At 43.8% G+C, this 25983-nt stretch overlaps 1 protein-coding gene across 10 annotated transcripts in view; it reads left to right on the forward strand.

Annotated features, from left to right (window-relative positions):
- Positions 1-23073, forward strand: part of NAAA (N-acylethanolamine acid amidase) — a 30299-nt gene extending 7226 nt beyond the window's left edge. Inside the window, exons 4-11 of one of the 10 annotated variants that reach the window (XM_034958644.3) lie at positions 2615-2705; positions 8091-8167; positions 12786-12958; positions 13109-13171; positions 13934-14000; positions 15120-15148; positions 18922-18999; positions 22571-23073. In XM_034958644.3, coding sequence (XP_034814535.2) covers positions 2615-2705; positions 8091-8167; positions 12786-12958; positions 13109-13171; positions 13934-14000; positions 15120-15148; positions 18922-18999; positions 22571-22595 — 603 coding nt within the window. In that variant the 3' untranslated portion in view covers positions 22596-23073. Of the gene's footprint in view, positions 1-2614; positions 2706-8090; positions 8168-12785; positions 12959-13108; positions 13172-13933; positions 14001-15119; positions 15149-16137; positions 17468-18921; positions 19040-19577; positions 20261-22570 lie in introns of those variants that run through there. The other 9 variants (XM_034958646.3, XM_034958645.3, XM_003832305.6 and 6 more) reach the window with 9 other exon arrangements.
- The last annotated feature ends 2910 nt before the right edge of the window (positions 23074-25983 follow it).

Raw genomic sequence — 25983 nt, forward strand, 5'->3', positions numbered from 1 at the left:
TGGGACTATAGGAGGGTGCCACCACACCCGGCTAATTTTTGTATTTTTAGCAGAGATGGGGTTTCACTATGTTGGCTGGTCTTGAACTCCTGAGCTCAGATAATCCACCCACCTCGGCCTCCCAAAGTGCTGGGATTACAGGTTTGAGCCACCGCACCAGGCACCAGGCTGTAACTTAAAATTCCCTGCTAAGGGTTTGTTTATGTTAACTGACTAGGCAGAAACAACTGGGAAGTACAAACAGAAGTAAAGACAGATTTTCAGAGCTGCAAGATAAAATATCTTACAAATTATATCTCAAAATTATTTATAATTATGTATCGTAATTGAAAACTACGATGTGACTTTTGATCTCATAACTTCAATTTTCTCAGCCCTCCAAGAGTGACCCTGACGATCACGGTGTCACGCAAATGAGGTGGCCATATAATTACTTTTTATTTTCCATATAATTACATTTGAGTAGTAAGGAAGACTTATTTCTGCTTTACCACCATGCGTGGAGATGAGACATTCATGGAGGTCCTCAGTAAGTCTGAGGGCTGAGGTCATTTATAAAACTAAGGACACTGCATTCTCCCTTGTAATTCAGCCACCTTAAATTATTTTTACAAGCAGATAAGGTAAAAATAAATAATTAAATGAAAAACATTACTGACCTAATTTTTCTAAGGAAAATATCAATCTAGGACTATCTATTTCTTAAAACATAATGGTATTAGTTAACTTTTATTGAACAGTATGAGTCAGATACTGTTTTAAGTACTTTTTTTTTTTTTTTTTTTGAGACAGAGTCTTGTTCTGTCGCAGGCTGGAGTGCAATGGTGCAATCTTGGCTCACGGCAACCTCTCTACCTCCTGGGTTCAAGCGATTCTCCTGCCTTAGCCTCCCAAGTAGCTGGGACCACAGGTGCGTGCCACCACACCCAGCTAATTTTTGTATTTTTGGTAGAGATGGAGTTTCACCGTGTTGGCCAGGCTGGTCTCAAATTCCTGGCCTCAAGTGATCTGCCTGCCTTGGCCTCCCAAAGTGCTGGGATTACAGGTGTGAGCCACCATGCCTTGCCAAAGTACTTCTTTGAAAATAAAATTTGGTATCAGAAATAACTGATAAAGGCTAGCTGTGGTGGCTCACACCTGTAATCCCAGCACTTTGAGAAGCCAAGACTGAAGGATTGCTTGAGCCCAGGAGTTTGAGACGAGCCTGGGCCACATAGGGAGACCCTGTCTTTAGGAAAAGCAAAAAAAAATTATGTATATATTTATATATCAGTCAGGTTTGGTGGCATGCACCTGTGGTCCCAGCTACTTGGAAAACTGAGGTGGGAGGATTGCTTGAGCCCAGGAGGTCGAGGCTGCAGTGAGTCATGACTGTACCATTGCACTCCAGCCTCGGTGACATACAGAGTTTGATTTTTCTCCTGCAGGTTACATAGTGGTATCTTGCAATCACTGGAGCTTGTGACCTTAATTTAAAGTAGGAGTGATGCCTATAATTCATGGGATAGTTGTGAGGATTAAATGAAAGAGCTTCGTTAAAGGATTTTTAAATATTTAAAATTTAAATGTGATTATTATTGGTGAACAGTCCCACTTTGATATTCTAACTTCACAGAGCTTATAAAATATGTGATATTCATCTCTTATAATCAAATCAAAACAAGTTTTATTTTATTTTATTTTATTTTTGAGACAGAATTTCGCTCTTGTTGCCCAGGCTGGAGTGTGATGGCACTATCTCGGTTCACTGCAACCTCCGCCTCCCGGGTTCAAGTGATTCTCCTGCCTCAGCCTCCCTAGTAGCTGGGATTACAGGCATGTGCCACCACGCCCGGCTAATTTTGTATTTTTAGTAGAATCCAGGTTTCTCCACGTTGGTCAGGCTGGTCTTGAACTCCCGACCTCAGGTTTCTGCCCACCTTGGCCTCCCAAAGTGCTAGGATTACAGGCGTGAGCCACTGCTCCTGGCTTCAAAACAAGTTTTAAAGTAAGACTCCACTTGCTACTTCTAGGATGGGGCTTCTTAACCTGCTTTGTGCACCCCTTTGGTGAATACTGTTTTATAAATACATAAAATAAAATACGTAGGATTACAAAAAAAATCAGTTGTGTTGAAAACAGCCATTTCAATGTTATACTTTTTCTTAACACATTAAATAGTAAGGTTTAGCAGGGGGTCTAATAACTACCATGATTTCAAAGTAGTAAATTATGGATAGTGTTTCAAAATATCTGCAGCCAACATTGTGTATGTGAAAATATCTGTGATTTCTACTAGTGGCAAAATTATAGGCACCACTATGATTGTGTGATTTGTTGCATGCATTCATTATAGAAGGAGTTAAATTTCAGTTAGAGGTTAGTGAAAATAAAGATGCATCTTTTTTTTTCCCATCCAAGGTCACAAATCTACTAAAATCTATCTATGGACCACGCCCCCACCCACCCCAGCTTAAGGTTAAGAACCTCTGTCTTAGAAGACTATTTCAGAGTTTTATTCTATTATGTTGGAATTTATAAGAAAAAAAAATCCAGAAAATTGTGGGGCAGAACAGGTGATTTCAGTGTATTTGATTGGAATGGTGAAATGATCCATGTTATCTCTTGATTTCAGATTGCATTCACAGGAACTACTTTTATTGGCTATGTAGGATTATGGACTGGCCAGAGCCCACACAAGTTTACAGTTTCTGGTGATGAACGAGGTAATCAAAACAAACCCCTGTGTAATTTTAGCTACATTATTGTTCAGTTCTATCCAAGCACTTCCTTCACTCACCCAACAGAATATACAGAACACCCACTATGTGGCAGACACTTCCATCCCAGGGGGAGAAAGTGGACAGTATGCGTGGAAGCAATGAAGATTTCAGGTAGCAATAAGTGCTGCAAAGAAAGCAAAATAGGAAGCTGTGATAGAGAGTGAAGGAGGAGGTGGGGTGGTTAGTACAGGTCAGAGGGTCAGAGAAGGCCTGACCCATGTGATCCAGGAACTAGTTCTGCAGAAGCCAGGGGAAGACCATTACTGGTGGTCTTACCGCAAGGATGAAGGCCGTAGGTAGTAATAATAAGCTTGGTGGATTTCAGAAGCGAAAGAAAGTCAGTGTGGTTATGGCATGGGAGTAAGTGGGTAGTGACATTAGAAGTGAAGAAGAGGCTGAGGCCATGGTGCAGGGCCACAATGAAGAGTTTGGTTTTTAAGCATAATGGAAGCTGTAGGGGGATTGTAGGCCAGGGAGTGAACAGATGTGATTTATATTTTTAACTATTACTTTTGCTGCTCTGTAGAGATTGGGTTGTGTTAGGTTAAGATGGAAGCAGAAGACCATTTGGAAACTACTGTGATAATCTAGGGGATATATGATGCTGTTATACAAGCCACATTTGTAAAGCACTTTCTGGTTTACCATGTACATCCTCACATGTCTTCTTCTTAGACCCTCACAACAGTCCTGTTAGGCAGGGCTGTTATTTTTAACTCCATTCGTTAGGCAGAGAAAGAAATAGGCTGTGAGATGAAATGACAGCTAGTAGTGGGAGAGGAAGTTCTCAGATTGCTCTCCTGGGTCCTGACCCAATTGCTCTGTTCATTGACATCCCCACTGCCATTCCCCAGATCTCAGGGGAACACCATTTAGTTCCACAGTATGTGGGAAATCTAGAAATAAGTGAGCTCTGTGTCTGTCCTCAGCGTGCAGCTGAATCAAGGAGAAGGATATATACAAGGAGTATCTTGAAGTTTAGTGTTGCTCGTCTGATGAACCCTGATTGACTTCATGGTGTTGTTTTTTTGGGGTTTTTGTTTTGTTTTTTTGTTTGTTTTTGCTTTTTTGAGACAGTCTCGCCCTGTTGCCCAGGCTAGAGTGCAGTGGGCGATCTCAGCTCACTGCAACCTCTGCCTCCCGGGCTCAGCCGATTCTCATGCCTCAGATTCCTGAGTAGCTGGGATTACAGGAGGTACCACCACACCCGGCTAATTTTTATATTTTTGGTAGAGATGGGTTTTCACCATGTTGGCCAGGCTGGTCTCGAACTCTGAACCTCAGGTGATCCACCCACCTCGGCCTCCCAAAGTGCTGGGATTACAGGCGTGAACCACCATGCCCGGCCAGTGTTATTGTTTATTCTTATCTTTTTACATAAGGCTTTACCAGGAAGATGGTGATTGAGTATATATCAGTGTCCACAGTAAGCAGTTCTTTATCCTAATGTATTTCTTCCACATTTTCTCATATGTCAGCTATGTATAGTACTGGTTCTCAACCTGTGGTACCCAAACCACAGCATGACAATTACTAAGGTTTTTAATAGAATGCCTATAATTACATGTATATTTATTAAAAATGACTGGCTTTCATTTTGCAACTCAAGTTGTTTACCAAACTTGATTAGTAGAATCTAAGGTATGAGCAGTTAAAAATAACCAAGTTAGTCTACAACATATGCATTTAATGAAATACTGTCAAACTGCTTTTAGCCAGGCATAGTGGCACCTGCCTGTAGTCCCAGCTACGTGGGAGGCTGAAATGGGAGGATGGCTTGGGCCCAGGAGTTACAGGCTGCAATGAGCTGTGATATTAAGTCTCTGGACATTATGGGGGGTGCCAGCAATGCCTCAAAGCCACCCTAGGAAAGGATAAAGATATGAGGAGGACTAATGAATGCCACAGGGCATGGGGAGGCTTAACAAAACACCTGGTGGGTAACACCTCAAGACTCCAGGGCCAGCCTGCCTGGGTTTAAATCTTATTGCTGTAGCTGGGTGACCACGATCAAGGAGTTTAACCTGTCGGTGCTTCAGTTTCCTCATCTCGAAAGCAGGGATGGGCCGGGCGCGGTGGCTCATGCCTGTAATCCCAGCACTTTGGGAGGCCGAGGCGGGTGGATCACGAGGTCAGGAGATTGAGACCATCCTGGCTAACACAGTGAAACCCTGTCTCTACTAAAAAAAAAAATACAAATTTAGCCGGGCGTGGTGGCGGGTGCCTGTAGTCCCAGCTAGGCGTGAGGCTGAGGCAGGAGAATGGTGTGAACCCGGGAGGTGGAGCTTGCAGTGAGCCGAGATCGCGCCACTGCACTCCAGCATGGGAGACAGAGCGAGATTCCATCTAAAAAAAAAAAGCAGGGATGATAATAGCTGCTATGAGGATGAAATGAATTAACGAATATGAAATACAGCAGTCCCTGCACAGAGCAAGGGCCACAGAAGTGTTTTTGTTGTTGTTGCATCTCCAGGCCTGGCCTCCTCTGAGTCCTAGACTGGAGCATCCAGCTATCTTCTCAGCATCTCCACTCTGACGTCTACTAGGCATCTTACACTTAACATGCCTAAGCAGATCTCTTGCTTTTTTCTTTTCCCTATTTTCTACCCAACTCTGCCTCTACTCAAATCTGTCCCTCTCCTCGTTTCCCATGTCTCAGAAAATGGCACCTCTACCCAACCAATTGCTACCAGAAATCATCACTGACCCCTCCCTCCCTAAGTCTTATCAGCTCTGACAGCAGAACTAGACTGTACCTGTCCATTCTACCTCCACTGCTGAGCTAGCCCCCATCACACCTGTACTGCCTGATCAGTCCACCTGATCTCCTTGCTACTATTTTTACTTTCTTATAATTCTTTCCCTACCCAGCAACTAGAATGGTCAGGTTGTTCCCCTGCTTAAAACCTACTGTGACAGATATTGCATGATTTCACTTATATGTGGAATCTCCAAGTTTGAACTCATAGAAGCAGAGAGTAGAATGGTGGTTGCTATGCACTGAGGAAAAAGGGAAATGGTCAAAGGGTACAAAGTTTCAATTAGACAGGAGGAATAAGATCTGGTGATCCACACAGCAAGGTGAGTACAGTTAACAATCATGTATTATGTATTTCAAAATTGCTAGAGTGGGTTTTTAAAAATTAATTTTGTTATTGATACACATTACATGTGCATATTTTGGGAGCACATGTGATGTGTTACATTCATATAATCACATCAGAGAAATGCAAATCGCATTTTTATTTCTCTTAATGATTAATGATATGGAGTATCTTTTCATGTGCTTACTGCCCATTTGTATATCTTCTTTGGAGAAATATCTATTCAAGTCCTTTGCCCATTTTTTTTGGTTGTTTTGAGACAGAGTCTTTCTGTCTCAAATCACACATTCGTAAATGCACGATCATGTGCGCACAATCTAATTGTGATATGTTACCTTAAATATTTGTCTTTTCTTTACACTAGAAACATTCAAATTCTAGCTATTTTTTTTGGCGGGGGGGGCATTAAAAATTTTTTTTTTAGTTTTTTTTTTTAGTAGAAACAAGGTCTCACTATATTACCCAGGCTGGTCTCAAACTCCTGAGCTCACGCAGTCCTCCTGCCTCGGCTTCTTCCCAAAGTGCTGGGATTACAGGAGTGAGCCACTGCACAAGGCCTGTTTTTTTTCTTTTTCTCTTCTTTCTGTTTTCTTAAGACAGAGTCTTACTCTGTTGCCCAGGCTGGAGTACAGTGGCGGGATCTTGGCTCACTGCAGGCTCAATCTCCTAGGCTCAAGTTATCCTCCTACCTCAGCCTTCTGAGTAGCTGGGACTACAGGCATGTGCCATCATGCCTGGCTAACTTTTGTAGAGGTAGGGTTTTGCCATGTTGCCCAGGCTGGTCTAAAACTCCTGGGCACAAGTGATCCACCCACTTTGGTCTCCCAAAGTGCTGGGATTACAGGCATGAGCCACTATACCTGGCCAATAGTAGCCATCTTAATGGGTGTGAGGTGGCATCTCATTGTAGTTTTGATTTGCATTTCTCTAATGATTAATGATATGGAATATCTTTTCATGTGCTTACTGGCCATTTGTATATCTTCTTTGGAGAAATGTCTATTCAGGTCCTTTGCCCATTTTTTTTTTGTTTTGAGACAGAGTCTCACTCTGTCACTCAGGCTGGAGTGCAGTGACTCAATCACAGCTCACTGCAGCCTTGACCAACAGCGCTCAAGCAATCCTCTTGCCTCAGCCTCCCCAGAAGCTGGGACTACAGGCATGTGCCACTATGACTGGTAGTTTTTAAATTTTTTGTAGAGATGGGGTTTCACTATTTTCCCCAGGCTGGTCTAAAACTCCTGGGCTCAAGCACTCCTCCCACCTGGGCCTCCCAAAGTGTTGGGATTACAGGCTTGAGCCAGCACATCTGGCCCTTTGCCCATTTTTAAATTGGAATGTTTGTTTTGTTGTTGTTGAGTTTTAGGAGTTCTCTAAATACTCTGGATATTAATCTCTTATTAATGCAAATATTTTCTCTCAATCTGTGAATTGCCTTTTACTCTGTTGATACCATCTTTTTTTTTTTTTTTTTTGAGACAGAGTCTCTCTCTGTCACCCAGGTTGGAGTGCAGTGGCCTGATCTTGGCTCACTGCAACCTCCGCCTCCCAGGTTCAAGCAATTCTCCTCCCTCAGCCTCCCAAGTAGCTGGGATTACAGGTGCCCGCCACCACGCTCAGCTAATTTTTATATTTTTAATAGAGACAGGGTTTCACCATGTTGGCGAGGCTAGTGTCGAACTCCTGACCTCAGGGGATCCGCCCACCTCGGCCTCCCAAAGTGCTGGGATTACAGGCATGAGTCACCGCGCCTGGCTAATACTGTCTTTTAATGCGCAGAATTTTAAAAATTTTTGTGAAATTCAATTTGTCCATTTTTTTCTTATATTGCCATTACTTAGCCTTGAATGAAAACTTTTGTTTGGCAATGAATCCCCTAACAGACTTTTAAAAGTTGTCCAAAAGTAATTTTGGGAAATGATTGCAAATTTGTATTTTTTTAAAATGTGAGCACAAATCACAGGTGTGGAAGATTCAAGTTCTCTATGTTCTTCCTAATATTTATTAAGACACTTCCCTTGATGACTACATAATTTTATTTTGCCTGGCATAATTAATAGAATTATTTCCTTTGACATAACTATCATTGTATCCTGGTACAAAAGATTCTGCTTTCAAAACTTGAGTGAATCTCTCTCTATATTTCCTTGCTAAAATAACATATCTGTTTCATGTGTGTACATATATACACACACATATATAACATATATACTCAACTTGGCAGATAAAGGCTGGTGGTGGGAGAATGCTATCGCTGCCCTGTTTCGGAGACACATTCCCGTCAGCTGGCTGATCCGCGCTGTGAGTATATTTAATGTGGAGCCCTCCTTAACTCCACCTCCACCTTCTAAACTGTTCTGTGTCATTTAACAATGTTGCTTTTAATGTAAGGAGCTCCTTAAAAGAATAAGCATCTAAATGTCTGCAAAGTGCATATAAATCTTTTTGATAAATGTCAAAGATAAAGCCAGACACTAGTTAAAATGGTAAGGACAGATTGTAATCAGTATATGCTATTGGAGTAAGGAAGAGTCCAGTGTGAACTGAGCTCAACTTCGGTTTGTGCAGAGGTGATGGGTATTTTAAAAGGTGAGGGAACAAGGAGCTTAGGATAGTCAGAGAAGTGAAAAGTGGAAAGGCGGGATCGGTTCATGTGAAACCAATTTGAGTTTGCGAACTGGAACTTAGAAGTTATGCTCCAGGCAGGGCGCAGTGGCTCACGCCTGTAATCCCAGCACTTTGGGAGGCCAAGGAGGGTGGATCTCGAGGTCAGGAGATTGAGACCATCCTGGCTAACACAGTGAAACCCTGTCTCTACTTAAAATACAAAAAATTAGCTGGGTGTGGTGGCATGTGCCTGTAATCCCAGCTACTCGGGAGGCTAAGGCAGGAGAATGGCGTGAACCCGGGAGGCGGAGCGGGAGGCTGAGGTAGGAGAATGGTGTGAACCTGGGAGGCGGAGCTTGCATTGAGCCGAGATGGTGCCACTGAACTCCAGCCTGGTCAATAAGAGCAAAACTCCGTCTCAAAAAAAAAAAAAAAATGAAGTTATGCTCCTACCCTCCTACAGAGACAGGGAGACAGGGGCCCTACCTTCAGGTATTGGCTGGAACAAATGGCAAATTCTTTTGACAGCCTGGAGTTTTCTCAGACAGGCACTTAAAGGGGGACTAGTCATCTGAGAGACGTGGCCTTGAGCTGTTAGAAACTATTAGTATTTGTTCAAGTCTTTATAAGCCAGGGTCAAGGTCTAATAGAGAAGAGGTCTCAGAGGAGCCTGGCTAGAGTTTGGTTAAGGAGAGAATCTTGTCATAGGCTAGAGTTTTCCACAATAGCTGATTGAGATAGGAGATAATATTATGCTCTTCTACAGAGACAGATGTACTCTCCTTTTAAAATCTCCATTTGCAAATATCCAAACTAGCAAAGCAAACACATTAGAAGGCAGCTGTGCACACAACAAAAGGAACATCTGCTCTACAAGAACCTATTAAAATGTGCTGGGTTCCAGGCCACATCTACAGTAGTCTCCCCTTATTCTTGGTTTCTGTTACCCACAGTCAACTGTGGTCCAGAAATATGAAATGGAAAATTCCAGAAATAATTCATCGGTTTTAAATTGCACAATATTCTGAATAGTGGGATGAAATCAGTCACCTAGTAACTGTCTCAATTATCAGACTGTTACGCATCTCAGTGCTTGTGTTCAAGGAACGCTTATCTTACTTAATAATTTGCCACAAAGTGCAAGAATAGAGATGCCAGCAACTTGGGTACGACAAAAAGAAGCTGTAAGGTGTTTCCTTTAAGTGAAAATGAAACGGCCTCATTTGTCTGGGGTGATACCTTAGATTTGTTGTCTCAGGGCCACAGAAAACTAGAATGCGGACACACCAGTGTGAGGTTAAGAGTGGAAGTTTAACAGGCGAAAGAAAGAGAAGAGCAAAGAGGAGTCCCAAAAAAATGAGTTGCTGCTTCTGTGGTGAAATGAAGGAGGTTTTATGGATGAGCTTGAGGAAGTGGCATCTGATTTACATAGGGCAGCAAAGATTGGTTGGACCAGGTGTACCATTTGCATAGGGCATGAAAAGCTGTCTGCCCCCACCCTAATCTTTTATTATGCCGATGGATTCTCTACCTGGCTGGTGCCATGTTGCCTGCTTCTTTACTGTACACATGGTGACAAAGAAAAGGGAAGATGGGCCAGGCACAGTGGCTCACACCTGTAATCCCAGCACTTTGGGAGGCTGAGGCAGAGAAGTGAGGAGGTCAGGAGTTTGAGACTAGCCTGGCCAACATGGTGAAACCCCATCTCTACTAAAAATACAAAAATTAGCCAGGTGTAGTGGCGGGTGTCTGTAATCCCACCCCCTTGGGTGGCTGAGGCAAGAGAATCGCTTGAATTCAGAAGGCAGAGGTTGCAGTGAGCCGAGATCACACCACTGCACTCCAGCCTGGGAGACACAGCAAGACTCTGTCTCAAAAAAAAAAAAGAAAAAAGAAGGGAAGATGGAGCCTCCGTTTTGAACATACCTGGCTCCCAGGTAGCCCTTTTCTGATGGCACAGCTGCTGGCATTCACCCGTGCAAGCTTCCAGCTTGCTTGTCTATGTTTGCAGCTCGATTTTTCAGGCTGCTCTTTGTTAGAAAAGAATAACTTCTTGGGCTACTTTTTGTTAGAAAGGAAGCCTTGCCAAGGACTCTTTTACCCTCACTATCTGCCTGATTTCTTTCTGTCTCCTGTATCAAAAAGGTGAAAGTTCTTGATTTGATAAGGAAAGAAAAAAAATCCATATGCTGAGGTTGCTATGTTCTCTGGTAAGGACGAATCTGCTGGGTGTGATGGTGCTCGCCTGCAGTCCCAGACACTCAGGAGGCTGAGGCGGGAGGATCCCTTCTGCCCAGGAGTTCAGGTCCAACAGACAACATTGAGACCCCATGTCTGAAAAGAAGTAAATAAATGAAATAACAAAAGAAACTCTGGGACCTAGACTAAAAAAAAAAAAAAAAGGAAGAAGAAAGAAACTCCATGTCTATTAGCAGTCACTGCCCATTTCCTCCATTTCCTGAGATAGATGAGGCATTTGCACTCCCTGACTTTGTCGCCTGGGTAAAATAAGTCACCGGTGCCTTCAGTATTTTTTATGGATGTTCTTTTGCTTTACTGTCACAGGTTAGAGAAAATGAATTTGATAGTAGTTGGGGGATGGTATAGGCAACATAAGCAAACAAATATTTCATCACTCCTATTACCTCTGCAAAGGCCAAGGGAAAATTTCTTCTTTGCCCTCTGATGGTTCACTGAAAAGTCAACTCACAAAAGGCAGATTAATTGGAGAAAAGGCATACAAATTTATTTAACATGTACATGACATAGGAGTCTTCAGAATGAAGACCCAAAGATACAGGGGACATTGTCCATTTTTATGCTTAGGTTTAACAAAGTATGGAATGCCATGCAGAAATGTGATTGGACAAAAAGGTAGATCCAGTGCTAACAGATGGAGCGGGGAAACCCAGCTAGGCCTGTGTGTCTAGATTCTTCTTGGCCTCTCTGACCATACATTCCCTTCTTCCAGGTACAGGGCAGGATCCTCTCTGGAAAGGGGATCATAGGACCTACAGTCAAACAAGTTAGGACAGATCATTTCTTTTTTTTTTTTTTTGAGACAGGGTCTCACTCTGTCACCCAGGCTGGAGTGCAGTGGCATGATCTCGGCTCACTGCAACCTTCATCTCCTGGGTTCAAGCAATTCTCCCACCTCAGCCTCCCTGAGTAGCTAAGTATAAGGCAGGAAAACTCTACAAAGCCCTGCCATGGGTTTTGTAGAGTTTTCTTGCCTTATAGTTATTGCTGTTAAGGTTTATGGTGCTGAATGACGGAGCCTTTGCAGACACCAATACCTTGAATTGTTCTTTTGTTTGACCCTATCACCACCTCCACCCTTGACAATGTGCCCTGGCAATATCCAGGATGGGTGAGCATACAGTGTACTTCCTTTAAAACATGGCAGCAGAGTGGTTGTGAAGGTGGAGACAGGAAGAGCAGGCCCTCCACTGAAGGATATTCTTGAGCAGATCCGCTCTAGGAAGGAGCCCATATGGAATCTGAAGATTTGGGGAGTGATCCCCTTAAGTATCCTTGCCACAGGCCTTTGGAAGTCTTCATGGGCCCTCGGGGTGTCTGAACACCAATTAAGCTCAGGGCGCTAATGTAGCGCATGCTCTTTCATCCCCAAGCCTTTGCCAGTCTAGTCCATCGAACTAGAACCCTCCTCCCCACTGCCACTCCTCACCCTGCAACCACCACTTTCACCACTCACTTGTGTTTGTCTCTTTAGCTTCAATTCATGCGATGCTTCCCAGCAGTACCTCCTCCACTGCCCTTGGTGAGGATGGGACCCCTACTGTGACGTCCATAGCATCTTATTCTCCTATGTGAACTCTCATTACACTGTGCCACCACTGGTTGTTGACTTTTCTGTCTTCCTCAGAGGCTTGGGGAGAGTAGGACCAGGCGACTCATTCACTGCTCTATCCCCCACCAGCACAGTGCCTGGCACAGAGTAGATATTCAAGAAAACCCTGTTGAAATAATAAATGAATGAAGAAGCACAAAAAGTCCTTTGTGAGGGCGATCTGCCTGGAGAGCACACAGCCCGTGTTTGCTGAGCCAGGCCTAGGGCTTGTCAACAGTTCTCTCCTCCTGTCAGAATTTCCTGCTGCTCCTGGCTCCCCTTTGAAGCTGAAATTTCTTCCATCTTAGGAGCCCTGATAACAAGAGGATAAGGTCAGAGCAGATCAAGGTGATAGTCATGACATAACATATCAGGAGAATGTACTTTGGATCATTTTTGCATCATCTGGTGTGGACCCAACTGCAGGTGGGGTTGCTCACGCAAGTTCATCTTTTTGTTCAGACCCTGAATGAGTCGGAAAACTTCGAAGCAGCTGTTGGCAAGTTGGCCAAGACTCCCCTTATTGCTGATGTTTATTACATTGTTGGTGGCACGTCCCCCCGGGAGGGGGTGGTCATCACAAGGAACAGAGATGGCCCAGCAGACATTTGGCCACTAGATCCTTTGAATGGAGCGTAAGTAGAATTGAAAGCTCTGGTCATTTTGTATCAAATAATCATTTTTTTTAATTGGTGAAATGAGGGGTACTTTAAATTTGTTCATATGTCTCCTTTGCTATGTCATAAATTGCCTTGGATAAGACAAGATGATGTGCTCTGTTATAGGTGGTTCCGAGTTGAGACAAATTACGACCACTGGAAGCCAGCACCCAAGGAAGATGACCGGAGGTAGGCTGCTACGTGCTTTCTGGTTTGTAGTGTTTTCTTGTGGTCAGGAGAATATGCCCATTCTGTCACAGGAACTGGCAAGACCTATGGGTGCTATCCTCTCCCAGAAAATGTACCTGAGCCCCTTCGCCAGTGCCTTGGCCGGGAAGGGAGTGTTGTGTGGAGGAGAGCAATGGGCAGAGCCTCTCAGCAGCTGGGCGGGTGTTGGGAGGCTGTCAGGGTCAGGAGCCCTAGAGCCCACCACCAGCTCTGCTAGTGACTCACTGGGTGGCTCTCGGGCCTCTGTTTACCAGTCTGTAAAATGAAAGCAAAGGGCCAGGTTCATGGTCTTCTAGGCAAGATATTTTTAGAAGGAAATTATTTCCCTTATTTAAATAATAAATAAACCAGTCAAGGGTTTTTATTGTCCCTTCAAGTTGTAAACATTCTATAATTATAAGTCAGCACAGTTCCAAAGTGCAGGTAGCTATATACGTTGCCTTGGCTTTACTACCCCACAAGTTTGGCCACTGTTCAGTTCTGCAGCCACACATTTTCATCATCCCAGCTTTCTGGAGCAGATGGTGCCAACCGTCCCAGCTGCTGGATGAATTCCACTGTGGTGGGCTGGGCCTCAGCAGGAAACAGGCTTGGGGCCAGAATCTGTTTTGGAGAAAGGGAGATAATGAGACTGGAGCTTGCATTCTGCCTCCCAAAAATGACAGCTGATGGGCTTCAGCGCTTGTTGAAATGCCAAGTGACCTTCGACCTTTGTCCTTACAGAACATCTGCCATCAAGGCCCTTAATGCTACGGGACAAGCAAACCTCAGCCTGGAGGCACTTTTCCAGGTAACTTGTGTCACAGTGTCCTGCATACCTAGGATGTTTGGTGTTTTGTTAATAGTGAATATGAAAAACTCCGTGAAATCTTCTGGTAGATGAAAACGTTAGGGTAAAAGTTTTATTTGGTTGAAATCATTTATTAAAAGTGGTGGCTGACACCTGTAATCCCAGCACTTTGGGAGGCCTAGGCAGGCGGATCACGAGGTCAGGAGATCGAGACAATCCTGGCTAACACAGTGAAACCCCATCTCTACTAAAAATACAAAAAATTAGCCAGGCGTAGTGGCAGGCGCCTGTAGTCCAAGCTACTGCGGAGGCTGAGGCAGGAGAATGGCGTGTACCCGGAAGGCGGAGCTTGCAGTGAGCCGAGATTGCGCCACTGCACTCCAGCCTGACAGAGCGAGACTCCGTCTCAAAAAAAAAAAAAAAGTATATGACATTTTCTCAACTTGCTTTTATATAAGTTAAAATGTCCATCTTCACCAAAGTTTTTCTTTATATTAAAAAAAAAAGGCATAGTTGTAATATATGTTCATTGTTTAAAAGAAAAAAAGAGAAAGAATTAAAAAGTCAGGCCAGATGCGGTGGCTCACACCTATAATCCCAGCACTTTGGGAGGTCAAGGCAGGAGGATCACTTGAGGTCAGGACTTCGAGACCAGCCTGGCCAACATGGTGAAACCCCGTCTCTACTAAAAATATATAAATTAGCCAGGCTTGGTGGTGTGTGCCTGTAATCCCAGCTACTTGGGAGGCCGAGGCAGGAGAATCGGTTGACCCTGGGAGGCGGAGGTTGCAATGAACCAAGATCATGCCACTGCATTCTAGCCCAGGTGACACAGCAAGACTGTCTCAAAAAAAAAGTCTATATCACCTCAAGATACACTAAAGAGTGGTTATGTTCTTTCTCCAGACATTCTTTTTTTTTCTTTTTTAGTAAAGACAGGGTCTCTCTGTGTTGCCCAGGCTGGTCTTGAACTCCTGGGCTTGAGTAATCCTCCCACGTCGGCTTCCCAAAGTGCTGGGATTACAGGCCTGAGCCACTGCACCCGGCCCTCCATAGATATTCTATGTGTATTTCTTCTACCATGTAATCTTCTCTATAATATGACTTTTTCCTATGCAGGTTTTGTCGGTGGTTCCAGTTTATAACAAGTAAGTGACTTGTTAAACATGTCTGTTCACACATCACTCCAGAACAGTGAACTCACTCACGTACTGTTTGGCTCAGCAAGGATCTGAGGGCTCCTGTAACCAGGCTGTAGGGGCACTCCTGTGGGGGCACTCCTGTGGGTACAGCTGCAAGCAAAACAAAGTCTCTGCTCTCATGGGACTAATATGGGTGGGGTAGGGGTGGTGGTGATAAACAAATATAAATCAGGTGAGAAGTCCATGAAGAAATCCAAAGGTAAAAAGAATAGAGTGACCCTGAAGGAGGCTCTGGGAATTTTTTTTTTTCTTGAGCCAGAGTCTCGCTCTGTCACCCAGACTGGAGTGCAGTGGCGCAATCTCGGCTCACTGCAAGCTCTGCCTCCCAGGTTCACACCATTCTCCTGCCTCAGCCTCCCAAGTAGCTGGGACTACAGGCTCGTGCCACCACGCCCAGCTAATTTTTTGTATTTTTTAAGTAGGGACAGGGTTTCACCGTTTTAGCCAGGATGGCCTTGATCTCCTGACCTCATGATCCGCCCACCTCGGCCTCCCAAATTGCTGGGATTACAGGCGTGAGCCACTGCGCCCGGCCAGCTCTGGGAATTTTAAATTCAAACTTGGCCTTCCATAGTGTTGTCAAACTAGAAGGAAAAACACTTTGACTGGCTGACCTCTTGATTCCTACATTTGAAATATTCTGGCAGTGAGGTGTTCATCCTAACTCAGTCAGGTAGCTGTGGACAGCCTTCACCTGTTAGGAGCTCCTTAGAAATAAATTCTGAATACCTTTGGTTTTCTTTTATCCTCCGGAGGAATTTCCACTCTCTCCGAAGCTGTTCCTTGTTCCACTGACAATTCGCTTAGTTAATGTTCTTTTTTAGCCTGTACCCTTGATAGCAGCATTCTGTGAGCAATGGTTCCTCTAGTGTATAGCCTAGGATTTTACTCACATTCTTTTTAATTTCTTTTTCTTTTTTTTTTTTTTTTTTAAGTGAAAGCAGGCCAGGTGTGGTGGCTCACGCCTGTAATCCCAGCCCTTTGGGAGGCCAAGGCGGGTGGATCACTTGAGGTCAGGAGTTCGAGACCAGCCTGGCCAACATGGTGAAACCTCGTCTCTACTAAAAATACAAAAATCAGCCAGGCATGACGGTGCACGCCTGTTATCACAGCTACTTGGGAGGCAGCAGCTGGAGAATCACTTGAACCTGGGAAGTCGAGGCTGCAAGTGAGCTGAGATCATGCCATGGCAGTCTAGCCTGGGCAACAGAGCGAGACTCTGTCTCAAAAAAAAAGAAAAGAAAACTAATTAGTCAGTATTCTGCTACTCAAACAAATGAGCTATTTGGGTAACAAAGCATACCCAGTGGTCTGCTAGTAAACCAGCTCTTTGTGTGGGAAGGGACAAATGAAAAAATTCCCAAATTTGTAGCATTTGTTGACTTCCATGGTGTGAATACTCCCACATGGCTGATTTCAGGCTTATAGTTGGCTCATACACTTCCTGCATATTTAATAATTGGCCCTCACCAGACTGTAGGAGCTAGCTCCAATGCACTATTGACTGTACCCTTCATAGCGGGGCACAATGTTGCCCTTTTAATAGTCATTTTTTAAATGGGGGTTAATAAACTACTTTTGTGTTCTTATAGTTTTTTTAGGTAATTATAGAAGTGATGAATATATCTGGCTGGGCGCGGTGGCTCACACCTGTAATCCTAGTACTTTGGGAAGCCGAGGCGGGTGGATCACTTGAGGTCAGGAGTTCGAGACCAGCCTGGCCAACATGGTGAAACCTCATCTCTACTAAAAATACAAAAATTAGCCAGGCGTCATGGCACGTGCCTGTAATCCCAGCTACTTGGGAGATGGAGGCAGGAGAATCACTCGAATCCGGGAGACAGAGGTTTCAGTGAGCTGAGATTGCACTCCAGCCTGGGTGACAGAGGGAGACTCCGTCTTAAAAAAAAAAAAAAAAAAAAAAGAAGTGATGAATATATCTTTTAAAAATTAGTATTATAATAAAATAGTTACATTTATTTTAATAAAACAAAGCATTTTCTCTGCTTTGAACAGCCCTCATAATTTTACATGGTGGCAGTGGCCAGTTGGCTGTATTATAATTGAGTTAAGCATTCTCCAGTTGTTAGATTTTCCTCTATTAAAACTCTGAAATAAACATATTCGTTTGCCTCTCCCCTGCTTACTTTCAGATTATTTCCCTTGGCTGAATTCCCAGAAGTAGGATTACTGAGTTAACAGTTATGAATGTTTAAATGGTTTCTGAAATGGTTTGGTCAAAATAAAATTGTTAGAAATTATAAACAGTTTACCAAGTAGTGTTTTTCTCTGTTGTATACTTGAAAATTCAAGAGAAACTGCTTTTAAGTGACAATCACCATGGAGCCAGAATTAACACAGACTTCTGACTCTCAGGCCCTTTACATGTAATGATTAACCTCAACTGAGGCTGTTCAGTTGTATTAGGTTAATAGAAATAAGTGTAGCTGTATCTGAAAAAAAGAAAAAGAAAAACAACAACAAAGTAGTCTGAACAAAGGCAGTTGGCTCTATGCTGCCCCCTTGTGCCATGCTGCAAAATTACACCCACCTGCAATACATCTCCATCCTCTGCTGTGGCTCATCAGTAGAGAAAATACTAAAACAGTAATGGAGAGTAGAACTATGACTAAAGTAAACGAGCAATTAAGGTCCTGTTCAGGGAACCTCCATTACCCTTGGACGAGCTCTGCACTTGCTTACAGTGCTGTCTTTAACTGGGTGTATGATTTAGCTGTGGACCCAGTGCTACTAATTCTGCCTGTTTCTGAACAACCCAGCTCCGATATTTTGCACATGCACCTCAACTGGATTCCAAGACAAATGTGTGTGCATGTGGGCACATGTGCTCAAGTTGTTTAGGTCTCTTGTTATACGGAATGTGTAATCAATGACACTATACTTTTCATCCTTAGATCTGGGCAAGGTGGAGAGGCGGGGCAGGTGCCTTGATCCTGGAGCTTTAGAGGCCCTCCTCTGGAATTCCTCTAGTTGTGATACCACCCCCCCAAAGCATGGTGTAAGGAATCTGCTGGACCAAGGGCATTTGCCCACCTGGAGTCTGCCCAAGTACCCAGGACCCTGTAATTTTCAGCCTGAACAGCCCCACCTCCGCTTCCAGGGTTTGTGTTTTCCTCTTCCCTGGGTGGTATTCTCCTGATGGTGGTGCACGGCCACTGAGAGAGAGCACAGGGGCAGGTGCTTGCTGGGGAATGTGAAGGCGGTGATGTCACATGTGTGCAAGTAAGGCCCTTGTGGGTAGGACAGAGCCAGGGTGAGGGCCAAGGCTTCGTCTCCCCCACTGCCTTGGGGTAGAGCTCTGAGGAGTCTTGAGATTTTATTTATTTATTTTTTATGAGACAGAGTCTCACTCTGTTGCCCAGGCTGGAGTGCAGTGGCGCAATCTCAGCTCAGTGCAACCTCCGCCTCCCAAGTTTAAGCAATTCTCCTGCCTCAGCCTCCCGAGTAGCTGGGATTTCAGGCACCACCACACCCGGCTAATTAAGTCTGAGAATTTTAAGTTCCAACTTGGCCTTCCACAGTGTTGTCAAAATAGGAGGAAAGTGCACTTTGACCTCTTGATTCATAGATTTAAAATATTCTGGCATAAAGGGCCTTGTCCCAGATCTCAAGTGTTAGGGAAGCACTTGGTCATTTTCTTCCCTTTCTGGCATATTAGAGAAAATGATGTGTACATAAAATTTCCTCATAATTTTCAGCCTCACAATTTATACTACGGTAATGAGCGCCGGTAGCCCAGACAAGTACATGACTAGGATCAGAAACCCGAGTAGAAAGTAAGTCAGCAGAAGAGCAAGTTCACCCGTGCTGTGAAAGGTTTGTTGTTACTGTTTTGTGGAGAGGGGGTGAGGTGGGTGTGTGCTGGTATTTCTTACAGAGGGTGGTAACATCCTTAAAATGTATACATATATAATATTTTCTGACAAGCATCTGGCATTGTCATTTGTGTCAGATTGTCATCATTAGATATTTTATTTGGAATTGTTTGTATGAAAACCAATCTTCGGCGGGGCGTGATGGCTCATGACTGTAATTTCAGCACTTTGAGAGGCAGAGGCAGGCAGATCACTTGAGGTCAGGAGTTCAAGACCAGCCTGGCCAACATGGTGAAACCCCATCTCTACTAAAACTACAAAAAAACTGTTAGCCAGGTGTGGTGGTGGGTACCCAAAATCCCGGCTACTCAGGAGCTGAGGTAGGAGAATCACTTGAACTCGGGAGGTGGAGTTTGTAGTGAGCTGAGATCACACCACTGCACTCCAGCCTGGGAAACAGAGTGAGACTCCATTAAAAAAAAAAAAAAAAAAAAAAAAATCAGTCTTTGAATTAAATGCATTTTTTTCTTCCCTTACAGATGATTTTTTTAAAAATGAAATTCTTGAAGAGCTGCACCTTAAAAAATAAGACAAAGTGAAAGTATTGTATTATGTTACAAACAATGCAGGCTCCTTCCTCATTTAACTTTACAACCTTGCGAAGTGGGTCCAGGAGATTTGGAGTTTGTGGTAAAGCCAGTAATGGGCATTGTCCTGCATTCCCTTCCCTTCATGGTTTGCCTCGATCCTCTCTAAGCTTCTATCCTGGCCTGAATAACTCAAAGATAATTGGTCTCAGAGATCAAGCCATATCCTCAGGCCTTATTTCCATCTTCTCATGATTCTGCCATCATACCTTTGCTTCTCCGCTAATGAAATGAGCTGGCAAGACCTCTGTTCATTGTGAAGTGCTTCTGAAAGAGCCTAAGAAAAAAGGCTCATCTGAAAGAAATGGAGAACTCTATTTCGAACCAAGCCTGTTTGAATGTGTGTTAGTCTGATCTTTGATCATGTGTTTCCATGTAATGGGAGTCTCGTTTTTTATAATGTTTCTAACGTTTTATTGAAAAACCTATGGCCCTCCTTCTTTCTCAATAGCTACTTTCTTACTGCTTTTTGAAAATAATATGCAACCAAATTATTTCTTAATGTCACATAATTAAGTAATAAAATGTCAAAAGAAATGTTGGCAAGGAGAATAAAAAAATTTCCAAGAAACTTAGCATTATGCTCTCCCTGCTTTCTTTACCTCCGAAGTCTTATGGTTCTGAACGGCTGTCCTGAGAAAGCAACTGTCTTAGTTGTGATGTTATTTAAGTGTCAGGATTCAAGGGAATGAACAGCTGCTTGGTAGAGTTTGATTTTTCACATGTGCGTGAAAGAAATGTCCTTGAGGATGAAGTCAGAAAAGGTTAAAAGTGTAAAAGAAAATGTGCCTGAAGCAGCACTCAGTCCATGAGAGGGTTATTTTGCCAAGGCTAAGGACGTGTCCGGGAAAAAGAAACACCAGTCACAGGAGGACCTGTCCTGTGCTTTTCCCAAAGAGGGTTTGAGGAACTTCGGTATTTAAAGGGGAAAGAGCAAGCAGGAGCGGGGGATAAAAAGAGGGTAGACAGTGAGGCAAATGGTTACATTCTTGTGAGCTCTTATTATTGGTGCTCAGTGAATCTACATTTAGCACATGAAAACAAGGGAATGGAGGGAAAGTCAATGATGCATTTGTCTCGTGCTCAGTAAATCTACATTTTACATAAGATAAAGCAACCGTGTGAAATTACAGCTATGTTTGGGAACAAAAGGAAGGCAGTTTTGGAGTGTCTCGGTTCCCAGGCTTAACTTTTCCTTTGGCATAGTGAGTAGAATGTCTAGAAGGAAGTGTTATCCAGGTACAGAACATCGCTCCCCTGACATACTGCAGACCTCTCTAGTGGCCCAGAATATTCATGTTTCTTCTTGGACAGTGTCGTATAAATACCGTTTAATTTTCATCATCCAATGCCCTTTTAAAAATCAAATATGAGAAGTAGTTTACTCATGCCAGCTGTATCACACATCACACAGCCATTGAAACTAGAAATTTCTACTCATTAGTCTTTTTTTTTTGAGACAGGGTCTCGTTCCACCACCCAAACTGGAGTGCAGTGGTGCAATCTCGGCCCACTGCAACCTCTGCCTCCAGGGTTCAAGCGATTCTTGTGCCTCAGCCTCCTGAGTAGCTGAGATTACCGGCATGTGCCACTATGCCCAGCTTATTCTGTATTTTTAGTAGAAATGGGCTTTTGCCATGTTGGCCAGGCTAAATTTCTTTTTTTTTTTGTTTTGTTTTGTTTTTCAGACAGAGTCTCCCTCTGTCGCCCAGGCTGGAGTGCGATGGCACGATCTCAGCTCACTGCAACCTCCGCCTCCCGGGTTCAAGCGATTCTACTGCCTCAGCCTCCTGAGTAGCTGGGATTACAGGCGTGCGCCACCATGCCCGGCTAATTTTTGGTGTTTTTAGTAGAGACAGGGTTTCACCACGTTGGTCAGGCTGGTCTCGAACTCCTGACCTCGTGATCTGCCCTCCTTGGCCTCCCAAAGTGCTGGGATTACAGGCGTGAGCCACCGCGCCCAGCCTGGCCAGGCTAAATTTCTACTTATTAGTCTTATTCCATTTTTGTTTTCTTGAAAATATACCATGATCTTCGGAAATTTGGGGAATACCCTAATTTTAACCAGGCAAAGCCAAGGCATTGAGGGCTGTTCCTCAGGAAAATGATTTAAGTAATCCAACACTCTAGTTGCTTTTCAGATATTTGTGCTTTTTGTTGAAACCGCCTTTGCAAAGATGATGACAGTGAGAGAAGTCTAGCATGGCTGACTCCATCTTCCTTCTAGCCTCACAGGCTGGCTGTCCTTGCTCGTTCCTGGGCACAGACCAAGCTAATCGTGGGAGGAATTTAGTTTAGAGTTTAACTTTAAAGAAAGGATGATAATAACCCCACCCTCAGACTAACCTCTGCCCTGCTAGGGAGTAAAGCCACCTTTGTAAAACTAATGGAAGGCTATGAGATTACGATTATGGGAAGAACCCGAATTCTGCTAAATGTAGGCGTAGTTTCTATAATCCCTTACTGCTTAGGAGTCATGTGGCTAGAAGTCAAAGATTTGTGACTTCCCCAATTGTTCCTGTAGAGAACATCACTACTATAGCACCTAAGATTGGTCTTTTGAGATGTTTTTCAGACTTTTGCATTCTGGCAACCACTGGACCCCACCAGGACCTGTGACCATGAGTCAGCTAGTCCTGTGGCCCTCACCCAAAGGGCATACTCAGTGCATAAAGACTGTTTTCCATACCCCTGTAATTTCATCCCCAATCAGCAACCCCCTTCCTTAGCCCCCAGCTCACCAAATTATCCATTAAAACCCTAGCCTCTGAGTTATTGGAGAGACTGATTTGAGTAATAACACCCATGCTCCTGCTAGGACTGTTAATTGAACTCTTTCTCTACTGCAATAGTATGATCTCAGTGAATTGGTTTTGTCTGTGCAGTAAGCAAGAAGAACCCATCAGGTGATTGTCAGGCCTCTGAGCCCAAGCTAAGCCATCATATCCCCTGTGACCTGCACGTATACATCCAGATGGCCTGAAGCAACTGAAGATCCACAAAAGAAGAGAAAATAGCCAGTTCCTGCCTTAACTGATGACATTTCACCATTGTGATTTGTTCCTGCCCCACCCTAACTGATCAATTGACTTTGTGACAAGACACCCTCCCCACCCTTGCAATAATGTACTTTGTGATATTCCCCCACCCTTGTGAATGTACTTTGTACGATACACCCTCCCCACCCTTGAGAAGGTACTTTGTAATATCCTCTCCACCCTTGAGAATGTACTTTGTAAGATCCACTTCCTGCCTGCAAAAAATTGCTCCGAACTCCACCGTCTATCCCAAACCTATAAGAACTAATGATAATCCCACCACCCTTTGCTGACTCCTTTTTTGGACTCAGCCCACCTGCACCCAGGTGATTAAAAAGCTTTATTGCTCACATGAAGCCTATTTGGTGGTCTCTTCACACAGATGTATGTGACAGTGATAACAGTGTCACGTGGTTTAACTACAATGTGTCCAGATATTGAATTTTGTTTAAGCCTGCTTGGGATTTGTTGTGCTCCCCAAATTTCAAATTTGTGTCTTTTGTTCAATTTTGGAAAATAGTCAGCTATCTCAGAATTGCTCACCTACATTCTCTTGTGTCTTTTCTCCTGAACTTTAAGTATGCTGAAGGAGCTCAGAACACACTACCCCAAATATGCCACTTTGGTATAAGGACTATTTTGAGCTAAAGGCACTTACAAAACCAGCAGGGAAAAGAAATTCACTCTGACCCTCCCCATTTTCTTCCTGAAAACAAGAGATAAAATCTCCATTTGGAAGATGTCCTTCCAATATCAGGAGGAAAGTAACACTCTTATCAACAATCTAAATATCCATCTAGGCATGAATGGATAAAGAAAATGTGGTATGTACACACTGTGGAATATTATTCATCCTTTAAAAAGAAGACAGACAGGCACAGTTGCTCACATCTGTAATCCCAGTTACTCGGGAGGCTGAGGAGTGCTTAAGCCCAGGAGTTTGAGACTAGCCTGGCCAACATAGCAAGACCTTGTCTCTAAAAAAAATTTTGTTTAAGGCTGGGCGTGGTGGCTCACGCCTATAATCCCAGCACTTTGGGAGGCCGAGGCAGGTGGATCACAAGGTCAGAAGTTCGAGACCAACCTGGCCAATATGGTGAAACCCTGTCTCTACTAAAAATACAAAAATTAGCTGGGCACGCACCTGTAGTCCCAGCTACTTGGAAGGCTGAGGCAGGAGAATTGCTTGAACCAGGAAGGTGGAGGTTGCAGTGAGCTGAGATCACGCCACTGCACTCCAGCCTGGGCGACAGAGTGAGACTCTGTCTCAAAAAAAAAAAAAAAAAATTTGTTTAAACTTTGCTGGGAATGGGGGTGTGCACCTGTAGTCCCAGCTACATGGGAGGCTGAGGTGGGAGGATCACCTGAGCCCAGGAGTTTAAGGCTGCAGTGAGCTATGATCATGCCACGGCACTGCAGCCTGAGCAACAGAGTGAGAACTTGACTCTAAAAATTAAAAAAGATGGTCTCGCTGTGGGGGAGGAAAAATCAATTCCTCTACCCATCTTATGTCCTCAGCTGGGGCCTTGTAAATTAGACTGACAAAAGACAGATACATAACAACAAAAAAGATTAACAATTGAAAAAACAAATAGAAGTTGATTAACGTGTACAGAATACGCAATATGGAGTACCCAGAGAAGAGTAACTCAAAGGTTTGTTTTGAACTTGTTTTTATATGGCATCTTAGCAAAGGAACTATAAATTTTTAGAGAAGTGACAAGACAAAGGAAAAGGACCTTGAGTCTCTCGGGGCAGCAAATTGTGGGAAGGAAAACATATAGTAACAAAAGATAGATGAAAGTTAATTGGCTGGGTGTGGTGGCTCACACTTGTAATCCCAGGACTTTGTGGGGCTGAAGCGGGCAGATCACCTGAGGTCAGGAGTTTGATACCAGCCTGGCCAACATGGTGAAACCCCATCTCTTCTAAAAATACAAAAACATTAGCTGGGCATGGTGGTGGGGACCTGTAATCCCAGCTACTTGGGAGGCTAAGGCAGGAGAATCACTTGAACCTGGGAGGTGGAGGTGAAGGTGAGCCGAGGTCACACCATTGCACTCCAGCCTGGGCAACAAGATCGAGACTCTATCTCAAAAAAAAAAAAAAAAAAAGTTAATTATATGAATTGGGTCATTCTTGTCATGACCAACTAAAAAAGTCAAGACCAGGTGCGGTATCTCAGCGCTTTGGGAGGCTGAGGCAGGAGGATTGCTTGAGACTAGGAGCTTGGGCAATGTAAGGAGACTCTTGTCTCTACAAAAAACAAACAAAAAAATTAGCCAGTGTGGTGGATCATACTTGTAGTCCCAGCTACTCGAGACAATTGCTAGAGCCCAGGAAGTCAAGGCTGAAGTTAAGCTATGATTGCACCACTGCACTCCAGCCTGGGCGACAGGATATCTTGTCTCTAAAAATTTTTTTTTAATTATAAAAGGGCATTTAGAGGACAGGAAGAAAAAGCACACAGGGCACAAAACATTGCTCCAAGAATGCAATTCTTGGCAAGCTTGACTGCTGAAACCGTCGTTAAAACCTGAAACCAGTTTTATCTAGTAGCTACTGAAACAGCTGCTAAGACTGTAAGATTAATTTTACCCACTGCAGCCACTCACCAATCAGAGTTTGCCCCCTCCCCAAACTTTACTAGTGCTGATGAACATTCTTTCAAAACAATATGTAACATTTCTCCTTTTTATAAAACTTCCAATCTTCTCTTTGTTCTTTGAACGTACCGAAGATCACCCTGTCTCTGTGGACGACCTGGAACTGCAATTCTTGCTTCCCCCCAAAAATGTTAAATTTGTCTCTATATTTTATTTGACTTAAACAGTAGATAAACGCTAGTTTGTACAGTTTGGTATGTAGATTTCTCTGGTGCCATGTCCAGGCCAATAAGGATCTAGAATTGTCTCTGGGGATTAGCCTTTGTCCTTCCTGAAAGAGGAAGAAGAGGAGCAAGACTATCTTCTTTTTTATTTTTTTAAAGCCGAGGTCTCACTCTGTTGCTCAGGCTGGAGTGCAGTGGCGTAATCATAGCTCACTGCAACCTCAAACTCCTGCACTCAAGCAATCCTACCACCTCAGCCTCCCAAGTAGCTGGGACTACAGAGTCTTGCTCTGTTGTCCAGGCTGGAGTGCAGTAGAGTCTCGCTCTGTTGCCCAGGCTGGAGGGCAGTGGCATGATCTCCACTCACCACAGCCTCTGCCTCCCGGGTTCAAGCAAGTCTTGTGCCTCAGCCTCCTGAGTAGCTGGGATT

The sequence above is a fragment of the Pan paniscus genome, chromosome 3 (assembly GCF_029289425.2).
Source record: "Pan paniscus chromosome 3, NHGRI_mPanPan1-v2.0_pri, whole genome shotgun sequence".
NCBI classification, from domain to species: domain Eukaryota; kingdom Metazoa; phylum Chordata; class Mammalia; order Primates; family Hominidae; genus Pan; species Pan paniscus.